This window comes from Opisthorchis viverrini (genome assembly GCF_000715545.1).
Source record: "Opisthorchis viverrini unplaced genomic scaffold opera_v5_2, whole genome shotgun sequence".
NCBI lineage: Eukaryota > Metazoa > Platyhelminthes > Trematoda > Opisthorchiida > Opisthorchiidae > Opisthorchis > Opisthorchis viverrini.
This window is the reverse complement of record NW_008751658.1, coordinates 1,277,286-1,292,223: the sequence shown is the minus strand read 5'-3', so window position 1 is coordinate 1,292,223 and position 14,938 is coordinate 1,277,286. Positions and strand designations below refer to the sequence as shown.

The 14,938-nt window shown below is 43.7% G+C and overlaps 1 protein-coding gene across 1 annotated transcript in view; it reads left to right on the top strand.

Moving 5' to 3' along the window:
• T265_00192 (hypothetical protein) overlaps window positions 1-14,938 on the top strand; it is a gene marked incomplete at both ends in the record, with an annotated part of 36,677 nt that overhangs the window by 3,795 nt on the left and 17,944 nt on the right. The window contains 7 exons of the mRNA XM_009163900.1: window positions 477-557; window positions 1,838-2,096; window positions 3,203-3,343; window positions 8,881-8,984; window positions 9,963-10,057; window positions 11,579-11,695; window positions 13,842-13,942. Of these exons, the coding sequence (XP_009162164.1) occupies window positions 477-557; window positions 1,838-2,096; window positions 3,203-3,343; window positions 8,881-8,984; window positions 9,963-10,057; window positions 11,579-11,695; window positions 13,842-13,942 (898 nt within the window). The remainder of the gene's footprint in view (window positions 1-476; window positions 558-1,837; window positions 2,097-3,202; window positions 3,344-8,880; window positions 8,985-9,962; window positions 10,058-11,578; window positions 11,696-13,841; window positions 13,943-14,938) is intronic.

Sequence of the window (14,938 nt, the reverse complement as noted above, 5' to 3'; positions counted from 1 at the left end):
TCCTTCTGTCTATTTGTATAGAAAGCCACCGGACGTGTTAGAGCCAGTAACGAGACGCACGATTCATCTCTGAGAAGAGCAGCGGAAACTGAATGGCTTCATACCAACTCAGTAGGTATCTTAACGACTACAAGCATCAGAAGGGACGAACTGTTTGCAAGCAATGTTCCTGTCTTCTGTTTACTCAGCTCATCTAGGCTGTTGTTGCAGAGGTGCTACCTGATGGGTTTGAGAAGTCTCAGGTACATGCCTGATTTGTTCAATTTAGGCTCCTGCAGGTAGTGTGCTGAATGGCAATTCTGTTCGTAAGGCAGGTTAAAAGTTGGCTGACTTTGTTGTTGGGATGTACTTTTGTTTCGCGTGGCACGAGTGGGCCGAGTGCTATGCTAAGAACTGAATCCTTCGTCATATAGGCTATAAATTCACATTCTTCATTGTGCTGCTTTCTGACGCTTATCCTATTTGTCTTTTGTTAGATCTGACAATGACAAGACAATGTATTACATCAAACCCCGTACTGTGCCCACCTTTAACTCGGTTTATCAGCTCCCTACAGGGTAAGTCGATATTCCACCTATCGATTATGGATGGTATGATGCCCCTGTTTCGAGCGCTTTTGCAGTCTGACTTGAAGCAACTCGACGTGCAAATAAGTCACACACATAAGGCACAACCTCGTAGCGAAGCTGTGAGGATTTGAGTCTTCGATGCATTTCTGTCTTTGTGTGACACACCAGTTTGACCTGTGTTAGTGTCTTTCGAAACTGCTTATCACCAAGAGCTGGAATTCACCCCTAGCAGCGTTGCGCACTATCGCTGCTATTATCGGTTTTTCGCTTCCTTGATTCCTGTCTGCTTATCCCACTTACCACCAGAAATATTTGCCGGAACAGCTCTCAAATGAAGCCACGTTTTATAAAGACCCTGAACGTTATTTTGTTCCACGAATAACCCAATTTCCATATGTGTACCAGTCATTTAACTGCTCGACGCTTTCTCCGATGATAGCATCTGTGCTAAAACGCTTCTGAGACTGAAAATTTCACGTATTTGTCTGAAATTCCGGCCATTAACTTTTCGCAGCAGTTCGCATTGCTTTTATTTGTAATATGGATCCTGCTTTCGGAATTTTTTAGACGTGCTCTTGAAAAAACCAAGACTTTGGCTTTGATATTTTTGGGTGTGCTATTTCTGTTGCTTAAGTTTCTCCTCTATCAGAATTACGGCACCTGGATCATACTGACCCCAAACCTGGACGACCGTAAGCTCAGCTTTTTGTCCCTTCTCTGTTGACGCGAGCACTGAATTTCTCTAATGTGATGAGAAATCGCTTCCAGCTTCTTTGGTGGCGCGGCGTCTGAAGTGAAAATGAAAGCACACCCAAACGTGTGGGGTCTTGATGGCCAGTGACCCGAACTTATGCGAATGTGAACAGACATGTGCTACCATTATCCTTGTCACTTCGAGTGTACTTGGCTGGCGTTACCGGCCAAGCACTTGAGACACCGTAGTGCGAGAATGTTGGATTTGCTGTTGGGAATCTAAATCGACAGGTTACATTTACATGGTACTAACTTTTTGGGAATCAATCCTTAATTTTCTGTTTCGTCGTTTACATCGAGATTATACCACTGTTTCCAATAATGGAATGATCTAACTTTTCTGAATAGTACAGACCGATTGTCATACTTTGGTGAAAAAAGTGCCTCATTCAGGTCTTGTTTCACGTAGCTTGCTATTCAGAAGTTCAACTTGTACGTTGTAAAAGTTGTAAAAGTGACTGGGCTCATTCTGGTACAGTCACTGTTTTTGCACATGCTTCTCTGTTGGATTGCAGCTCTGGACAAACGAGACCACTGTTCAGTGCATCTGCTGTTTCAGTTGGAGCTTCACTACGAATGTTGGGCAAAAAAGTTTCGGGACCGATGAACACAGTGCTAGAAACCATTCTCACACCATCAGGTGTGATTACGGGCGAACCGGTGGGAGTAAACGGAACAGGTTATGCGAATCCCTATCTGGGCCAGGTGCGTGGTACACCACATGCAGATCGCCTCCGAACAACCGACGACAATGATTTCGCAGTAGTTGATGTGGTAAGGTTACCAGTTTCTTGTGCGTCCCAGTTTCGTCACCAGCATCTGTTGTCACTATCTATTATTTTAACTTTTCACTGCATTTTGCTGAACCTAATACCAACTGATGTGTCCATCACTAGAGCTCTAGATGACCCAGTGGTGTGGACTTGAGTCTTATGACCGAATGGTACGTGGTTTGACTGCTTCCGTCTAGGCTTGAGCAACGTGGCAGTATCTTAGCCACGTTCCGACATACCATCACATTGATGAACACTGCAGATCACTGTGTTAAATTCCATAATATACAAGTATTATGCATGTCAGAATGGAATCAGTAACCTTTCAATGCGTCCGAATGAGTTTTTTAAAACTGCAACGCTTCAGTACTTCAGAGAAACACAATGCTAGCATATGGAACTCGACCACCAAATTGGTGGTTGTGCCAACAGTGACTGTGTTCGACTTACCTTTTCCATATGGGTGTCCCTAAGTATCGGGATTTGTTGAACTGCAATATCTCACGGTTATTCGAGTGGAGTTTTATTCAGTAGTTTGTTTTTTTTTTACTTTGTCTGTCGCTCCTTAGTGTCTCGATGAGTGTGTGGATGTGTTCACACAACAGAATGACTGCGTTAGGCTGGCACTAAGTACCTTTCTCATTCACTTCTATTTTTGCTGTGAGGCTTTCAACTAAAGGATGGTTGTACGGCAGCGAAGCATCATTGTTTGAACATTGGCGTTGCACTGTCGATGATGATGATGATGATGATGAGTGCTTTTATTTAGATCTTGGTATTGGCGCAGCAAACGGGACACGAACACTGGAAAAAATATACAGATGTATAAAAAAGCAGACTTTCCAATGTTCTTCTGATTCGTACCAGGTTATTGCCAGTACAAATGAGGCTGAAGATTGGTTAGCATCCGTTTTCAATGCGACTATTTTTAGGACGCCATTTTTTCACATTTTAATCATCTTAAACATCCATGTACAAAACTACCTTGGTGCGAGCAGGGGCGAAAATCCATGAGCAATCCTCTTTCCCACTATCTTCCTGACTCTGAGTATGCCACCCATTCGGTTGATGTATAATTTTACCCGTCTTGTACAAACTTCCTTGCAGCGTCCTAGTCCTATCAAACTCCCGGCACTCCCAGAAGTTCATCGCAGTGACCCACTAAACTTCGAAAGATGGAAACGACACTTGGATCCTTATGGACGCGTGACATGCGTGGAGAAGCTCCGGAAAATCATATTTGAAGGAGTGGGTTACATCGGTCCTGACTTGTTATCTCTTATCCATATCCGCTATTTGAACCTTGTTTAGTTTTTCGAAGGGTGGTCGATTGAGTAAAAGCCAACGTAATGACCACTTTCTTTGGATATACCTCGTATTTCTAAGTAACTTGAGGGTCACCTAGAATTGTCCTCAGGATTAAGTTCCAAGAAGCACTGTCCTCTTCCGTAGATAAAACCGTTGGATGACAGGCCAGGAACAGGTCGCAAGTTTCAGTCGATTTGTGAAGCTTTACGGATGAAAACTCGTGTTGTACCCTGTGATAAGAACGTAGATGTGCTATTTGTTCTCTTCGAGTACCCAGGCTATTCAACTAAACGGGAGTATCAATGCTGTTTTTTAGAGCCATGAGATGGGTAAGGATGGCTTCTAATACGACAAGCTCCATGGTATGAATTTCTGTTGGCTTTATCGTTGCCACTTTCCATCCAGGTTGTTCATTTAAGTGTTTGGAACTATGGGCAACCACATGCACCTGATCCAAGTTAGCGCTTAATGATTCCCCTTTTCCCTTTTGAATTCTGTTGAAGACAAGGCTTTCCTGAGATAAGTGGTGGAATAAGCTGCCCTGAACTAATTTGAACGCAGTAACCCTGCTTGAATGCCATTTGTTCTTAATGATTTCAATTCATTCGTAAGAATTGGTGTTTTACCTTCCTAAAATAGTGCTATTTTTTGGTGGTGAAACATCAGTTGGCGCACTCAGCCCCTTGTCAATGATAATGTCCCAGGTGACTGCGCTACTGCACAACAGCTAATCTCAACCGCGATTGCACGAGCATCATTCAGTAGACTGGAAGAAGAAGGGAAACCCGAGTTGGTCGGGGTCACATTATTTCTTTTCGGAAATGGTGGGGACCAAGCTGTGTTTGGGTCGACAAGGCATCTGCGTTAGAATTGTAGTTCATTTGTGCGGTACCATAATCCATAGAACACAACTGATGAGTTAGCGAGCTTTTAATCCAACGTTTGGCTGACGTCTACAGCTGGGACCGTTGCTTTTCCATCTTCGTCTTCTAGTTCATAGGCTTCACAAAGCCATCCGCAGCTAATGCTTACGTGTGCACACAGAACTGGTGGTCATTCGGCCTTTTTTGAAAAGGTTGAAGGTTGGTGGATACCTCGTCTTACCAGCCTGGTGGTACCAAACCGAAGCTTAGGGGAAAAAAGCTATACAAACTGGAATTAAGTGTGCTTAGAATTAGGTATTATGAGCAAATTCCTCAAAATCTGCAGACATCTCAAGATGAGTTTCGCACTGTTGGAGTCCATGCCGAGACGTCCGACAGCGATTTGGTCTTATGTTGATTCTAGAACCAAATTAGATAGTATAAGTGCTTTGAATGAGTCCTTAGTATAGACCGTCGAGCTGATTTTTCCCAGTGGAATGTGCAACGGATTTAACCAACCTTCCCGTACTACTTATCTGAAAAGCCAAGGGGATTGTGTCTGGGGAACTTCACAAGAGCTACTATGTGATTTATATTCTGGAAAATAGTATCCAGATTATTTCTGCTACAAGGATAATCCTTCCCGGAGGTAAATTAATGGATGCCTGACCCCTATAAAAGATGAGGATTTACACACCGCTTCCAGCCAGGGGTTTCATTTCAGTGCTTTCGGGGCTTGTTACAGGATGTATTGACGTGAAAATAAGTTTCAATGCGTTATTCGTAATTAGATTTCGGCATCGCGTGATACTCGTCGTGATGGCTTGCCGACTTGGACTTCATATTGCCTTGATTACGTCATCCAAGGCCTATCAAGAGTAGTTCTTTCGGCACACCATTGCACTGTCAGTTTCTTCTAGGTTGTGGTGATGTATCACATGGTTTTCGATCAGGAGGCTTACTTTTATGCCAGCTAGTTTTGAGGTCCATCACTTTTTAGCTGCTTTTTCCTATTGTCCTTCAAGTTTTATCCATGTACAATACTTGAAACACTGCGCACCCTTTTTGCGCGGTTGGTATTTCTTCTTCATATGCACTTGACTTCAGTCTTAGTTGGTATTCACAACCGTGGCGGACATAACTTTCTATATTTTTACTAGATCTAGTGGTCACAAGGCGTGTCAAACAGTGTTGGGTCCGTGTGTCACAGAATGATGCAGTAAATCATCTGAGGCTTTGACAAGTAGCGTAAAAGAGTAAAAAGCCATGACAACAAGCTCCTCTAACCAGGTATTATCGTTTATCTTCCGGATCCCATCTCGAGAAACACGATACGCCAACTGATATGATCGTCTTCAAATCTCGGCGCCATCAGTTTCTACCGCCACTTGAGGCGAACAAACTGACAGTCACCTAGAGGACTCGACCGACCCGTTCACCACTTTCATCATTATCATTGAAAGCATAACATCGATGTTCAACACTCACGTCGCTGCCGGACAGCCATCATTTATTTGTAGCCTTTGTTGTGAAGAGAAGGATGGGAAAGGGGCGTAGTATTAGGCTACTACAGCGATTCCTTGGTATCCACACCTCTAGGTCAGTAGAAACAAGAGAACACCGCTGACGTCGATTAGCAGCCATATTTTGTAGCGTCTTCAACGAGGCATAGCGGAGATCACGCGGATCTCATCGTGGAAGGTGGGTTGCACCGATAACACAGAGGCTCTTCGTACCCGTCTGCCAGGTCAAAGGTTGACCACTCCTCTATTTACGCCACTGGGTTGGAAAACAGCAGTCCTTTCTTCACCTGATGATTCAGCGTGCGCAGCACATGGTTTAATCATCTCAACTTTTGGTGCCAAACCCTTCGATTGGACAACCGAACAATCATTTTCTAACCTCGTTGCGAGCTTGCAGGCTCCAGCCTACACGGACTATGGTTATGAAATAACCGTTATCGAGGACCGGCTGCTCGTGGGAGCCACGTATCACAGCCATACAAAATAGCTCGTACTCCAACCTGGTGAAGCGTCCTTGGAGATTCAGGGATATACCGCTTTGCCGCTAAAGATGTCTCAAATTAGCAATCCCGACCCGAGTTTTAGGGATTCGTGCATTGACCTCATCTACCACACTGCATTGGGAGTTACTACCAAGATACGTAGAATGCTTCGCCACTTCCAGTGCTTTTACTTTGATTATAACTATCGTATTCAGTGGCTACATGTCCAGGAGTTTGGTCCTGTACTTTGTAGGAGCATAGCGCGTCCTTTACCAGTTTCTTGTCCTCGAAGACGAGAACGATGTCGTCTCTGTATTCCAGATATGTAAGATTTTCGTCAGTAGCTATTTGAGCACCAGGGTTGAAGACCTTTCGCGTTCGTCTCATTATCTCGTCGATCACGAAACTAATTAGGAATGAAGAGATTGGGCATTCTTGTTGCGCTTTGTGTACGGATGATTTGGGAAGCTCTCTGTATAATTTCACACTCCCAGAAATCTGAAAATATAGAGAAATTATTACATTCACAAGCCTCCAGAGTGTTCCTTGTTTTGCAAGCATGATAGGGGAAAAGACCAGTCAAGAGAGTTAGCTCATCCTCTTTACGTGCATCTTGAATTCTTGTCTAGGATACGTAGCACGCGTCACTGTCAAGCGAATTCAGTATGAGAGGAGGACAGCTTGTTGTCCCACTTCGGTGTGCGAACACTGAAAGCGGCCAGATAGACCGGGCACAGATGCTGAGATTGATTTCGATATGCCTGGAGCTGTCGACACCGGCTGAGGCGCAGATGTTTTGGCCAATATCGATGTAAAACAAACGGGCTCGTCAGTCTTAAGGGGTAGGCCTGTAGCAAGAGCTTTATTAATGGGACGGGGAGAGGGGAAGAACAGTGTGTAAATTAGGAAGAGGGGAAGCGTAAGAAGTAACCGTTTACCCGCCCTGCTGTATGCAGCAAGTTAGCTGACCCGGCTGATTGCACCGCGCGACGACCGACGTGGCATCGGAGTACTGTTAACTGTACTTGGGCTGGAATACTGCCATACTATCCAGATCTAGACAAGATGACGGTTAGAATCCCCAACAATAGACTGGTTCAAAAGACCAACCGCAAGGCAGCGATGTTTGGCGAAATTACACTACACTATATTTTCAAAAGAATAAGTTGCCACTTGTTCCAACCTTCAACTCTAAATACTGGTCAACCTGGTATGACACTTTATGAATGTTTTAGGGACACCACCCCAGTGTTGGTCAGTGGGTCACGGAAGCACAAAACTGTCACTCTGAGCTTAGATCTGGTCGCTTCGCGTTGGCTACCACCCTTCTCCACTCTTAAGTTAGTCTTGCACGGTTGACTTCCAGTTTTGAGGATGGCAGTTATCGAGATTGACAATGAGCTACCCTGTGAGGAACGGGACCATAAACAAAGAGCCGGCGGCACCCCTAATCTTCCACTGAAACAGACGGGATTCCTCTTATTACTAGCACCTCTTTCTGAACCGTTGCCTTTGATTTTACTCCCACCATCACTTTCTGAGGCGCGATCTATCTCTAAGTACCATCTAACTGCTGAGCCGAATGAGATTTTGAAGTGTTTTTGATTCGATCTTGGGAAATTATTCGAGAATAAGAATGCATTCCAGAAAATTCGGAACAATCGTTGGTCGTACTTGTATTCAGAAAAGGCAACAGTACCGCCTGTTCCATCCACAGGGGTATAAAACTCAGGTCTGCCGTAACACGACTATTGCAACGCTTGTCTTCGACACACGATACGCAATTCGGAATGTGTTTTGCTCATTCGGAGTGCAAAACTTCAACATTTCCCATTCTCTTATACTTCTTTGAAACTTGTGAAGGAAGAGCATGAGTTTGTTTATCAGCTTAGCTGATTGTACCGTAACAAGTGAAACCAATGCGTGGTTAATCGAGGCACGAGCAGCGTTCACCAGCGCGCGTCGTTACTGGAGTCTGAAGCGAAATTCGCTGAGTCTAAAGGATTATTGTTGTTACAAGACGAGAAGGTCTTACGCTTTGGCCGCTAAAATTGGCCCATTCTACTTGAGAAACTCAAAAGTCTTCAAACTTTTCATCCTCGGTTTTTGCGCGGACACGTTTACTTCACTGGTACTCAAAGGTGTAAGTGCCTTGTTTTTGCCCGTTTTTTGCAGGAAGTCTCTCTCCTTCACCTCTTTACTATGACCTTGATTTCTCATGGTTGTAACAATTAGTCGTCGTTAGGTATTACTCTCCACTTTGTTTTTATTAGTAATGAAAATAATGCTATTTGTTCAGTCAACGATAAAATCGTCTCATCTCAAATTTTGTAATCTTTGACGGCAGATTTCAAAGTTCCAGTTGTGGCTGTTGTCGACCGAGGAGTAATCGACCGACACTGAAAATCCGTGAATCCCTCCTCAGTAGGAATCATAGCAATATGCTGTTCACAGGTTCCGAAGGAGATTCGAATCCGTAGCCTTCTTGATAGTTCTCGAACATTTTACCATTGTACCACACAATCCGCATTGATGAATGTCTTGTGATAAGGTACTAGTCCAGTGCATGACTTAGGTAAAAACTGTTCTTGTGATCTAATCATTCACAGGGCATAGAACCTTCACTGCGGCCAATCGTATGGAAGTACTTGCTTGGTTACTACCTGTGGAATAACACTGCAGAAGAGAATGAGAAACTTCGAAAGGAGAAACAGTAGGTCGTTTTTGCTGACTTTCTTACTCTTTCCAAATCAATGCGATTGGCTAATAAATGGACCGTTTTACCGTCTACACTCAGCTTACTCTGCTTTAACAAAACGTGAATATGAGTTTCCACCATGTTGGCGTAATGGATGCTCAACATAGCGAGAGGAAATCTTATGAAAACAAGCCTTCGAGCGTGAAATATATGCAACTTTGAATCCAGAATTTGAAGAAATAGTTCACCTCAGCCAATCTTAGAGATCGGCAACTGGCCAACTATCACATTTCGCATAAAAGCTTACCGGTCGCCATATTATCGCCACTCAACAGTTGGGGTCAGATGAACGAATAAAAATTCAAAAGGTTGTGTAAACAAAATGTTATGGGTCAACCTAATTGTGAGTGTCTGATAACTGTCCTAATAGTTCCGATGAATATTCAAGTTTCTAGATAGTCATGCCATGATAACTGAGTTGTCTCTTCCCTGTAAAGTTCAGGCGGAATTCGTTCGTTCTAAAAGAACATGGGTACTGCTCAACTGAAACAGAGAAATAACGAAATCACAGGGTATTTTATGCGCTGTATCCTGAAGCTAAATTCGTAGGTCGTTCGCCTGCACCTCGGAATCGCATTTAGTGGGCATGAAGTGAATAATTCTATTTCTGAACTTTAAGCCGCATGATGTCACGCGGTTCTTTATCCATTCTGTTGTAGGCAAATCCTATATGATCATACATTGTATAAACTAACATCTCAGACTTAAGACCGTAGACTTCCTCTATGGTTACTACAAATAAATTGTTGTTCAGTCGTGGGCTTATTTCAAGACCTTGAGAAAGGTTCTATTTTGGGTCCGTATTCGAGGGAGGATATTACTTTATATCCTTTCGTTCCTTGACATGCTGTTGAAATATTCCATAGCTCCCGTTCAGTTTTTGCCCGACTATGTTGCGCGTTGTATGTGAACACTTTCTTTTTTACTTCCTAGTGCTGAGTATCATACTGTCAAACGCTTTTGGAAGGAGATGTCCAATGAAAGACTTCTGCGATTCAGTGTCTTTCGAGACCGAAAGTGTTATATCGGTAGGTCTTGATGTGACTGACTGCTTACATTACTACGAATGGTACCAAACATGTGAAATGGTGTTGTCGGGGCAGCAACTAGTGGCCGCAACCTTTTGAAACTCTCAGTACATTACACTAATTCAGCATAGTGAGTTGTTCCAAAGTACTGGAATATCGGGTGACCGTGTAACTAGTTATCATGCTTCTACTCCGAAGTTAACATAAGCCGTGTTCAGTGGAATATGGTTTCACATTCCGACAACGTAGAACCAAGCAGGTTGCTCCAAGCTATGTTGGAAATTTTCGAAACACTATGCTGGCTTTCAGCTTTGTCGGGGGTTCACCACTGGTGTGCGTAATCCGGATGGTAAATGGAAACGAAAGCTTGCTGGTTCGCTATATTAATCGGCCATTGTATTATGTTACTATGTACAGTTCTTCCTTATGGACCTATTGATTCTTCACTCTACATTTGCGGTAGTGATTGGGACGCGATTTGGAAGTTAGGATAAGCTCTATTCTCCAGTCCAAAACACTCATCAATGGCACCTTTACAAATGGTAGTTGCCATGGCATCCGATGGAAACTAAGCGACTGAGCTGCTGATAGGCTGTCCTGTTCTGGACAAGAACAACTGAAGTATTCAGTGTGTCAGATGTCCGAACCTTATTATTAGAATCGCCAGCGCTGAAGGTCAGGTAAGAGGCCTACCAATGGCACTGGCAAACGAGCTTTCAATCCGTTAGACAAATGCAGTGAACCAGTTTGGCGTCCTAGTGCATACGTTCCTCCGTTGGGTTACGTATGTGCTGCTGATGTGATAGAACCCTCTCTCCATCCTTTCGTTTGCGTTCTTTTGTACACCTCTATGTCTCGCCAATCGACTTAAATTGGTACAAACTTAACTTCCGTTGACGCAGTACATTTCACAGCCCATGGAGTTGGGCGACGTGTGCACTGCGAGATCTATTAGTCTGTGGTTTCAGTGATTGGTTGTGTACATCATTGCCACTTCAAATCACGCACAATCTCCTTTTTACTGTATGGATTCAGTTTGTGTGGGTCAATAATAAACACCTCCAAAGGAGCCAAACCGTGATATTGAGTAGACTCAACTGGTTTACCAGTTTTAACATTCTTTTGTTTGTAATGCCTCTAAATAAGACCTCGGTTTTTCGGTCTCAAGTATCATTATTTATCTTTTTACCGATACTTTTAACGAAGAACACGTAGCATGTAAGGCTTTTAGCGTTCCGGGCACTTGGCCTATTTAATAAATCCCAAGAAGAGGGAAACCGGCACTGAATTATCCAGAATTTCCTTCGATCTCATGCATATTTGATTTGAGCACAACGTAATTGCACTTTTCTTGCTTTTGGTAACCCGTCATTTTCACTAGCATTGTAGTGTGCACTTGGAACGGCGTGCGTATGAGTTGGTCCGCTGAATGTGGTGTAGCAGTGTAGTAGTGTTTTTCGTTACTGCTGGTATTTTCCGTTGTTGTAGAATCTTGTTTCTCTTTGTGTGACTCATTTACAGACAAAGACGTCCCCAGAACTGATCGGAAGACAGCCTTTTACCGTGATGATTCGAGCGGCAATTTGACAAAACTGCACGACATTCTGGTCACATACAGTATTTATAATATGGACTTCGGTAAGCTCAATGAAGGGGACTTGAGAGATAGTTTATTCGACAAGAAGACCCCAGGATAATCACGAGAGAGGTTTTCATTTAATGGAAGCCCTAAGAGAATGCCCGACATGAAGGATTATGTTCTCTAGTAGGGTTCGCCTTGACCATTTTCTGAGATGTCACCGTCTTTTCGTTCTCAACACATCTTTTATGCTGCACTATGGAGTGCCGCCTGCTGTTCCGGTACACTGATTGTCATAATAATGGCGCAACTGTAATATAAAATCAACGCTGTCGTGTGGCTTGACAGTCCGGCAATCGATTGCTTCAGGTCAATTCACTTTCTGCGCTACCTAGTTGTAGACTCTTTGAAACAAATTTGTAATTGTGTAGGTGGTTGGGGTAGCTCCATGTACTCTCACACAGTCGTGGTTTGGGTCGAGAACTGAAGTTAGATGGAAGTATACTGCTTCGACCTTCCATATTGGATAGATTAAGTTTTAAAGTTGTTAAATAATGATAGCTCAATTGCCACAAACTTTGGATGCCGAGCTGCCATGCGGCGCGAAGGAAGTATGGGGGCTAAGATACTGACAGGTTGCCCAAGCCTAAACAGGAGCAGTCGATTGGTGGGGCTGGGTTCCAATCACGGACCAGTAAGCTCGCGCCTCAACTCCTGAGTCATCTCGAGACACGAAGTTGTCTGTCACTTAGCAGTGCTGTCATTATCATGGAAGGATTAACCTTTGGTGATTTTCTTTTTAAACGCACGGTCATTAGGTTGAGTTGATGTACGAATCTTCTGTTAATCGTGATGTTCAACTTCGTTGTATTTCTGCTTCTCTTTACGAGGAGAGGATTTATCACAGTCAATCAACCGCCATTTATGAGCTACCTTCCAACCCTCAGGTTAAAAACGGAGGAACTGTGGATGTTATTGTCTGGCCTGATTAAAATCAGCTTACAGAACGTGAGGGCCTGAAAAACGACTCGCTTCGCACTACTGGCGTTGCAGTAAAACCTTAACAGTTAATTGACCGCTTTCAATGAAGTGAAAGTGGTAGAGTGAGTGGTAGAGAGGTAGTATGGGACGGTTGATCTCAATCTGCGGACTACTGGCCGCTGGTTTAATGCAGTTCGAAGCTCATCAGCTCATCTGAGCCGATTAGTCTATTACTTGAACAGCAAAAGTTGGTCTACAAACTAATTGGCGTTCAGGTTAGGGTTACTTTTTCGGATTCCGGGATCACGTGTGAGAGACTCAAGCACCCATCAGTAAGTTGTCTGTGGATATAAGGTAAGCGTCTCGCATAAAAAAACAGGGTTCAAGTAGAACATAAGGTTGACGGAAACTCGGGGACTGTGCCTACTTGATGAGCCCCAAGAAGGGCGAAACCGTTCGTGGGCTGTCGAAGAGTTCTCAGCAACCTTTTTAGTAGTTTCCTTCATGAAAACCAGGACAACTTTTTTAAAAAATATTAGGAGAACCAGCTCAGGACATAACTGGACTACACAACTGCCAATAGAATAACCGTTTTCGTTGAGACAGATTTCATTGTTTGTTCTTCACTTGCCCTTGACGGATGAGTTCTATTTTTAGTTTCACTTTTTGGCCCGCCTAGAACTTTCCACGTGGGCTTAATAAAAAACCGTTTTCGCCCGCACACGACACGCCTGTACGTGTCAGTGTTCAATAGATCAGCTGATTTGCACGTTCATTGGCTTTCCGGTTTGGCTAAGCAAGCAGCTATTCAGACTCTGGTTCACGGTATTAAGAGGGTATTAAAAGAACAACGGGATCTCGAGTCTATTTGTGTGTTACATATTGCGCAAATGAATATCCGTTTGGTACTGAATTCGAAACACTCATATGAAATGCCATTGTAAATGCCAAAACTTCACATCATGGCGTACAAAACTTTGCTTGATTCGAGCTGAGTCTCCAGTTCTAAAGTGTACGTAAGCTTGTAATGCTGTAACTACTCGTCTGAGCTACTCATAGCGGTTGGATTTCATTTCCGGGAATTGCTTCAGTGGTTCCTATCTTAGACTACTTTCCTGGTCTGGCCGCTTGCAGGTTGCTTCAACGGTGAAACATTAGGTATTACCATAGGATACTGCTTTGATATTACCTGGATAGTTTCCCATGTTTTATGCTTCTTCGCAGGATATTTTCAAGGAATGAATGATCTCCTGGCGCTCATTCTTTATGTTATTCAACAAGAGGAGGATGCCTTCTGGTGTTTCGCTGGTTTGATGGAGCGACTGGTGAGTTAAATTGTCTGTGGTAGTGTTGTTAGTGGTGAGGAGTTCTGAGGCTTTCACTACTAGACAACACCCCTTTGGGTCTCGATGGTCATGGTTCGAGAACATCCGCTTTCCGTGGCTATCCACTTTTTTCACTGTATTACCATTTCGCAAACATGGAATGCTTACCTCAACGAACTGAGAACCTATGTGTCGATGTAGTATATGCAGAATAACTAATGGACTCCGGTTATATGGATAATACTAGTTTGTTGTTTGCCGCCTCTTTCCGATATTTTTTCGCACTTCCTGTTTTTGGGTCCCCTTGTACACCGTTGTATNTATATATATAAAGCGTGCACATAATTCGTGGTTGTACTTGAACGGATAAAATCAGTTCAGGCATCACATTACGGCACGCCCAGTAGTCACCACGGATGACCTCTTGAGTCGGGAACGTATTCCACTGACACTGAAGGTCGTATCGATAGAAGAGCTGAGTGAATTCTAACTTTCTGGTTGTGAAACTTGACCGCTCCGATCTGATACCTTTGTGGAACCACAGCAAAAAAAATCGTTCAGCTGTAGCACCTTTTCGGTGCCTAACTGCCATGTTACCCGAAGGTTGCACGAGAGCTGGGATACTGCCAGGTTGCCCAAGCCTAGACAGGGGAAGTCGAGAGGCAAAGGTCGGGTTCGAACCACGGACCTTCCGGTCAGTAAATTCGCGCTCTAACCACTTGGTCCATCGCGCCCCTTGTGGAACCACAGGCGTTGTTCGGCCACTGCGTTTCCACAACGAATTGATCCCTGGAAGTGTACTTAGTAATTAATCGGAATCGCTGTAACAGAAAGTGGTGGTTAACATTCTTCGCTTGGTAGACCATTGTATTCTAATGAAATTTGCTTTTTCCACTCCGAACCTCTGTTGATTAAAGGCCCACGGGGGAATAGGTAGTGAAATAAGTAACTCGTGACACGTTGAACACTCTTAGGCCCGTTTTGTTCTCATTGCTC